Source organism: Formica exsecta, unplaced genomic scaffold (genome assembly GCF_003651465.1).
Source record: "Formica exsecta isolate Colony F162 unplaced genomic scaffold, ASM365146v1 scaffold116, whole genome shotgun sequence".
Taxonomy (NCBI): domain Eukaryota; kingdom Metazoa; phylum Arthropoda; class Insecta; order Hymenoptera; family Formicidae; genus Formica; species Formica exsecta.
Genome location: NW_021848499.1, coordinates 1258034 through 1266279, shown reverse-complemented (window position 1 = coordinate 1266279; position 8246 = coordinate 1258034). Strand labels below are relative to the sequence as shown.

Genomic DNA, 8246 nt, shown 5'->3' with positions numbered 1-8246 from the left:
ATATATATACAAATAAAAAATATGCACTTCGTGTATATTTATGTAAGTTTATAACTTAAGTACCCTGCACCATGATATGTGTGTAATCTAAAAATTTAGAAACATCCGACATTTAAAATAGAGCTCGAAACTATCATCCACCCGTTGCATACAGATAAGCACCGGTTCCGCAAATATTCTTCTAGCATAGGTATCCGTATAACATATCATCTTCAATAAATTACAAAGTCATTATTAAAAAAAATTAGAAAACTTTTAAAAATACTTGGTGGCGACAAATATCAACTGTTGATATTTGATTCAATAGTTTGACACATATTTTTTCAAGATTGACTGTGTATCTATTTTTCGGGTTCTAATCAAAAATAACGTGGTAGTATAAAAATCCAAATTAAAGTTAAAAAATACGAGTGCATTTAAATATATTAAACAATAAAAAAATACTTGATATATGAATAAAATATTAGATTTAAATCACCTGAAATTTTCCAAAAAAATAGAATAAATATTAAAGATCTAGACGCGCCATAAAAAATTTTAAGAATTTCTGGTATATAACATATGAAAGACAAAATGCAAATATCGATTATTATAATTATTATGGTTTCTATAAAATGCTTAATACGTGTTATACTGTATATATACTATCATCCTTTTTGATATCCATTTCTAAAGTAGTGATAAAAATTGATGAAAAGAAAATGATGAAAATTTTAATTTTTTTTATATTATTGACATAAGATATTATCAGTAATGATGCAATCTCTAACTCTACCATAGCGAAAATGTTCAATTCCATCATATTCAATAAAAGTCGCACACTTTGCGAATTACCGATCGCGTTAAAAGTGCAGCAGCTACTCACAATCACTAATTGATTCAGTTATTATTAATTATTATTAATATAATGTAATATTATATATTATATAATTACATATATAATATTATTTTATGTTATTAATATTTAATAATCAATAAAGTTAGGCCCTACGTACAACAGAGAAAATATTAAGAATAGGAAGAAATATATTAAATATTAGGAAGTGCAATTTGAAATTAATTTACTCCAAACACGAGGACGGAATAGTTTAATTATTCCTAATTTTTAATTCATTATGCATTAATCCATTCTGTTCCTTTGTTTGAAGTAAAATATAATTCCAAAATTTTCTTCCTAATATTTAATATTTATTCCTATTCCTAATATTTTCTCTATTGTGCCGGGTCTCAATTATAAAATTCGTTAAAATTACTTTTAACATTACACGACAATTTGTCAAGATTGTTGGAAACAGAGCAAATGCACACACACACATACAAGAAAAATTACAATCTCAATTTTATAGATTAATATCTTCAAATAAGTATGGATACGATTATTTGCATTGAACATCGCGTTAAATCTATTCAATAAAGATATAAAACCTAAACTCACCGAAAGTCCGACCTTATTCTTGTTGGTAAGCACCGTAATTAATAAAACTTAACAGAAATGAAAATAACTTTTATATACGTGTACATATTTTTCTCTTTTCATAATTACAAAAGCTCGAAATTTAAATTAATTTTTTTTCGTCACGCGCGAACTACAAATGTGAATTGCGAACTGCGAACTATGGAAGCATAGACATAAAAATACATAGATGGAGCATTCTATGCAACAATCACGATTCACGAATAGCCTGATGTGATACGTCTAGAGTCTAGACATCTAGACGCATATTCTTGTAACTAGACGGATCTAGTTATTATTGGTTCCCCGATTGTGGCTAACTTTACGTGGTCAAGGTATTTATTGACGCCCCTAGTGTATATATCACGTATATGTATAATACGTGATCGCGCCGCGGAACTGTCATATGTGTGGTCATGCAGACGTGTCCGTCGCCGTCGTCGCCGTCGCCGTTTGCAATCTGTTGACACATAACTGGACCTGGTGGTAAAGATTCTCGCGACACGCGCGCACGTGGAGCAAGCTGAGAGGATGCTGCGATGTTAGCACGCAGACGTCACATCGCAGGGAACGTGATAGATCGCGACTTCGCAATTGCGAGCTCGAGCAATTCGCGATATCATTATGATGGAGACGAAGCGAGTGACGAATTGTTGAGCGAGGAGACTGTCGATTCAACGGAGCATTCTACGACGACGACGACGACGATGACGTCTCGTGACAGGACCAACGAATTCGCCAACGCGATCCGCTCTATGCAGAGCAGAACCGTTGCGCGGACCGTTGCTAATCTGCAGAATCCGCGTCGCGCGCGCCAGATACAGAGCTACTCAAACTTCATGATGATAGCAAAGAACATTGGCAAAAATATTGCTAGCACATATACCAAACTGGAGAAGCTTGCCCTATGTAAGAATCAAATGTACAAGAGTTTGGTATACCGCTGACTGCAATTTTAATCAGTCTCAATATGTTATACCAAAGGAAAGATATTACAAGTAGAAAAATCATATTTGTTGCAAAAAATCTATTCTTATTTGTTCTAAAACCATCTCTTATACACAAATCTACATGGAAATTAGGAAAATTCAACTATAGGCTATACCAAATTGTTTCAGGAAACTATACAAAAAAAAAATGTTTAGAAATTTCAGATCCAATTGAAATTATTATTGACAGTTGCCATTAAATCTTATCATTTAAGATATCTGAATTAATATACACAAATTAAGTATGAATAGTAAAACTAGATTAAAAAACAGATGTTTATATTAAGCAAAAATACTGGTACCATTTTACAATAATTTTTATTTTACAGTGGCCAAGAAGAAATCCATATTTAATGACAGACAGATGGAAATTGAAGAACTTACAAATATTATTAAAACAGACCTAAAAAGTTTGAATCTTCAAATTGGGAAATTGCAAGAACTTGGAAAATCTCAAAGAGAAAGCTTTGGTTCCTCTCAGAGTCATCATATTGCTTCGCATTCTTCCTCAATTGTGATGACACTGCAATCTAAATTGGCGGACATGTCAAATAACTTTAAAAATGTTTTGGAAATTCGATCCGAGGTAGGCTAAAGTAAATGATATGTTTTATATATATCAAAAGGTTATTTTAATCATAGAAAATATTTTATACACTATAAATTCCCTTTGTTTTTTTCTAAAAAGAAATGAAATACATGGTGTGTAGATATTATATAACCAGATAATTATTTTGTTTAAATTTCTTTGAATGTTTATATTAATATTGTTGCACAATCAAATATTTATATATTATGAATATTTTAAGAGAAGGAAAGATTATATGAAATTGTAAATATTGTGGAAAATTAGAAAAGTGGCTACATATGTGAATGATAATAATACATAAATTATATGGAAACACACACAGAATATGAGAGAGGAGCAACACAGAAGACAACAATTTAGTCAAGGATCTGTATCTACTATGCTCCCCCCAAGTGTTGTTTCGGGAAAACAAGGTTCTTTATTACTACAGGAAGAGGTTTCTAGTAATTCAGTTGCGATAGACGTAGAACCAATGATGAAGCATCAGTTAATCATGCAACAATCTATGCAAGACGATACCGTAAGTGATCTAGCACATGTGTAAAGAAATTTAGTATCATACAAAATAGAACAATTACACATAGTTGCTTTTTGTAGGATGCATATGTCCAATCAAGAGCTGAGACCATGCAAAACATAGAATCTACTATAGTTGAATTAGGTGGCATTTTTCAGCAATTGGCACATATGGTTAAGGAACAAGAAGAAATGGTTGAAAGGTAAGAAAAAAAATGTAATTCTTGTCTGTGTTTCATGACAAATGAAAAAAATTATCTGAAAACATGTTACCATTATCAAAATTTTATAAATATAAATTCCTATTTGCAAAAAAGAATAATTTATTTACAGGATAGACAGTAATATAGAGGATACCGAGCTAAACGTGGAAGCTGCACATACTGAAATATTAAAGTACTTTCAGTCTGTAACAAGCAATAGATGGTTAATGATAAAGATATTCGCGGTCCTCATATTTTTCTTTATATTTTTTGTAGTGTTTTTGGCATAACACTCGGCACTATCAATTTATTATATGTATTTATATCGTTACATTTTATCATCCATATCTACTATTTGTGATATAAAAGAAATAGTTGCAAAATGATTTTTACAAAGCTAGGATCTTCATACATAACATAGGTGAAATGAAAAAGATATTCTGTGCATTCCTCCGCCCTTTCCCTAAATTGTGAATATTGTACATTTAAACACTTACCATTGTAAGTATTTAAATATTACGTTACTTGTACAATGCATCTTATTGAACACAAAATGTAAAAAGAAAATATTTCTATAGATAATAAATATATAATTTTCATCTTATATATATAGAAAAGGCAAACAATTTTCAAATAAATTGGACGAGTAACGTTTTACAGAGAATATATACATTCAAAATAAAAAATTTGATTATTTTATATATACTTATACTATTTATATATATGTGTGTAAAGTAATAATATATATATACATATATACGTTTTAGTTAAAATATTAAATCTGCAATAATTCTGATAACACACAGCCATAATAAATTACAATTTATTTCAATCTTTAAAACCATATATAACAATTATATTTTTTATTCTACATAGATTATACAAGAACTTTATTACAATATTTTATTTGCTAAGTTGAATACCTAGAATATGCACGTCATTACTAGAAATATAGATATAATTTACTTATAAATACTTTTTAATATTTTCACTTTTGTTGCTTTTATAATGCAATCAAAATGCATAAGTATTTTCAACAATTTTTACAAATAATTCACTATACATGTGTTTTCAGAATCATAAAATAAAGAAAAAATTATAATATTAATTTCCCAAATAACTAATGATAGAAAAAGTTGTTTTCTTTTAGCAAAACAATATAGAACAATTTATCATATAATAATCACAAACATAACAATACCATTGGCATATTATTTAGTGAATATCTTTATGATATTGACATGTTTGTCTTATGTTAATGTTAACGGAAAATTACATATTGTTACATATTTATTTGAAATTGTTATACAATAAGACTGTCACTGATACAGTGATTAGATTTGGCCTTTGTACAAGTATATTGAGAATAACAAGATACAAAACTTAGACTTTTCCATGATGTGCTTTATCCAATGATTCTCCTGAAGAATGTAAGGAACCTGAAATATATAAAAAAAAATGTTTTAATAAAGTAAAAAATATATTTTTTCAATTATAACTTATATTTTTATTCATTTTTTTTATATTTTAATGTGTACAAGTAAAAAAACATATTTATACAATTTAAGAAAATGCAAGGAGATAAAAATAGATTTCGATAAAATAAAAAATTATGTATGTATATAAAAAAAAATTCTGTGAGAATTGAGCATAGTAATGCAATAAAGGAATATCACAAAATATATTAGAAAACAGAAGATATATACACATATTGCGTGTGTCGTTAGCATAAATTAAAATTGATTAAGCTCTTTAACCTGACACGGCATCTATTTGGGATTATTTCCTTCCATAGTACTCCAAAACTGTCTCACTTTAGAGAAACGTTTGCGTCCTTGCATGCATAAAAATAAAAAAAAAATGGAACAGATGATAGTAACAACCAAAATGCTTTCCGAAAAGACAGGACGGAGATGAATCTGACTAATACTATGATATCCCAATGAATGTGTCGTCGCTCTGTATCACATACTGTTTTCACAAACCTTTGTGATTGCGCGCACGTTGCTCTCGTTGATGAGGATGGAAACCAGAATTGCGTGGGGGCGGCAGTGATTCTTCCCCCCAAGGATGCGTCGTTCCGAAAGGTGGAGGAAAACCGGGTGGAGGAAGAGGCGGAATGCGATCGCTACCAAATGGAAGAGGTGGTGGCGATCTGTGATGATTAAACGATGGAAGTAAATGCGGTGGAGACATCGGTGGCGGTGGAGATCCGGCGTTCTCATACCTGCTCCCGGAAGTGAGCTGAGGATGTAAGGGTGGCGGCGGCGGCATCGGCGGAGGTGACGATAATCTGCCGCCGAGAGGTGGAGGACGCTGACTGATATCATATGGAGGTAGACCGGAGGTAGTGGGCGGTAAGGGTGGCAGATACGGCGGGAAACAGTGTAGATAGGAAGGCGGTGGAGGTGGAGGGACACCCGAGGAACCACTAAACATTACTGGAGAGCTGGACGATTCTGCTCCTATGAATAATGGCGGCGAAGTCACCGTTTCCCCATTTGCTTCCAAACCTGTTTGAAAATCAGTTTACGAAAATAAAATATCCGAACAGAAACATACGATCTTGCAGTTTCGACGTATAATAACTTGCACAATCCACCCTCTGTAGATGAACCTGAACACATTTCTGATGCGCTAATTATATATCTATGACATTATTACATTGATTTAAATTACTACTTGCTAAGAAACTAGATAATCTTTCTATTCTACAGATTGCAACATTATATATTCTACAATTATAGTTTCTACAAGATCTTTATAACAAATTATTATTTGCTTACGAAAAGTATTGTGTATGGATATAATATAACACATGTAAAAAATTTAAAAAAATATATTACTATAATAGTCAAAGATAAATTTTATAATAGATATATAATCTTTCTCCAAGCTAAAAATTATTAATTGTTAAGCTTGTTTGCTAAATATGTATGCATATAATAAATATCTTCTAATAAAAATACTTACGATGTAATTTTACTTCAGGATCAGTATCGTTTAGGTTTAGATTTTTCTGTACAAGAGTAAGACGATTACGTAATTGACCAGCCTCGGCTTTCGATTCTTCCAAACGACGCTCATTTTGGCGGGCAGCAACCTTATAAAACAGTATATATATATTATATATAGTGTGTATGATATATATATATATATATATATATAAGCAGGTAGAGCACAGTAAACTGAACAGAAAAGTCCTGTATCATTTTTTTCTATAACGCTTAATAAAGGAGTTATTATTGAGTAAAGCCAATCAGCGTCGATCTTTAGCCGCGCGCCTGGTAGTGTGCGTGAGCGCTCCGTCGCTACGGCGACACACACTAACAGACGGGCGGCTCATTGACGTGCGTCCGGCTAAAAGTCGGCGCTGATTGACCAGACTTTATTCAATAATAACTCCTTTATTAAGCGTTATAGAAAAAAGTGGTACAAGACTTTTCTGTTCAGTTTACTGTGCTCTACGTGCTCACGAGCGTTGTCAAGGGTGCTTTGGGACACCCTGTATATATATATTACCCATTGTTCATGTGCTTTCGTTTCCAGAGCAGATATTTGATTTTTATATTCTCTTTCCTGATCCATGATTTCTCGTTTTAAGATTTCTACTTGTTGCCTAAAATAAAATTTTCTATGATGAATTAATTGTAATTTGAAAATTTGCTAAACAAGAATTCTTGTAATCACAGGTACATTTATGAGAATATCTTAACTTGTTCTAAATAATAGTGTAAATAATATAAATTTCCAATTTTCAGATTTTCTTTTCATATTATTAAATGAATTTGTCCAATTGTGCTTACTTATAATTTTGTATTTCATTTTGCATTGTATGTATCCTTTCGACCGTCGATACAACTTCTCCCTGTTTCTGCAGCCACATAGCTTCTTCCCTAAAATAATGACAACATTAATAATTTATCTAAATGTAAGACCACACACACACATTTTTATTAAGATTAATCATTGCTTACTTCTGGCGTTCAGCTTCTTTCTCTTTGAAAAACTTTGACAATACCTCAAGTCGCGTCTCTGCATCTTTCTTCTCTTTTTCAGCTATTTTACACTGATCACTTAGTGCATTTACCTCTTCCTTAACAAGTTTCATATGTTCTGCATAAAAATATTGTTATTAATTAAATTTAGTTAGAAAAATGTCGTGACTAATTCAAGATTTCTTATATTTAGAGAAACACCTTCTAATAATTGATGAGCGCCTTCAACATCACTTAATCGCATCTTTAATTCATCTCTCTCTTCACGTAATTGCAGTGCATCAATTTTAATGCGAGATACATCGTACAACTTTTCTAAATCCAACTTATTCGATTTGATCTGATTAACGATTTCCATCAATTCTTTAACTTCTATTTCTTTGCCTTTTAACTCTTTATATAATGATGACTTTTCGATAAACAACTAAAAAGAAGTGACAAATAGTGTATATATATCTTTTGATAACTAAATTAGTATAATTATATATAGTATATATA

At 31.0% G+C, this 8246-nt stretch overlaps 2 protein-coding genes across 3 annotated transcripts in view; one reads left to right on the top strand and one right to left on the bottom strand.

Annotated features, from left to right (window-relative positions):
- Positions 1-1808: 1808 nt before the first annotated feature.
- On the top strand, positions 1809-4414 carry LOC115239035 (syntaxin-5). Its single transcript, XM_029813341.1, has 5 exons — positions 1809-2362; positions 2772-3028; positions 3354-3551; positions 3629-3750; positions 3881-4414. The coding sequence occupies exons 1-5, from the start codon at positions 1993-1995 to the stop codon at positions 4038-4040; spliced, it is 1107 nt and encodes a 368-aa protein (XP_029669201.1). The 5' UTR covers positions 1809-1992; the 3' UTR covers positions 4041-4414.
- A 145-nt stretch (positions 4415-4559) lies between these two features.
- Positions 4560-8246, bottom strand: part of LOC115239026 (transport and Golgi organization protein 1-like) — an 8383-nt gene continuing 4696 nt past the window's right edge. The window contains exons 10-17 of one of the 2 annotated variants that reach the window (XM_029813318.1): positions 7950-8172; positions 7728-7866; positions 7557-7646; positions 7273-7369; positions 6724-6853; positions 5978-6263; positions 5736-5905; positions 4560-5189 (exon numbers count right to left, since the gene is read on the bottom strand). In XM_029813318.1, the coding sequence (XP_029669178.1) occupies positions 5134-5189; positions 5736-5905; positions 5978-6263; positions 6724-6853; positions 7273-7369; positions 7557-7646; positions 7728-7866; positions 7950-8172 (1191 nt within the window). In that variant the 3' untranslated portion in view covers positions 4560-5133. Of the gene's footprint in view, positions 5190-5507; positions 5585-5735; positions 5906-5977; positions 6264-6723; positions 6854-7272; positions 7370-7556; positions 7647-7727; positions 7867-7949; positions 8173-8246 lie in introns of both variants that reach the window. The other variant, XM_029813328.1, reaches the window with a different exon arrangement.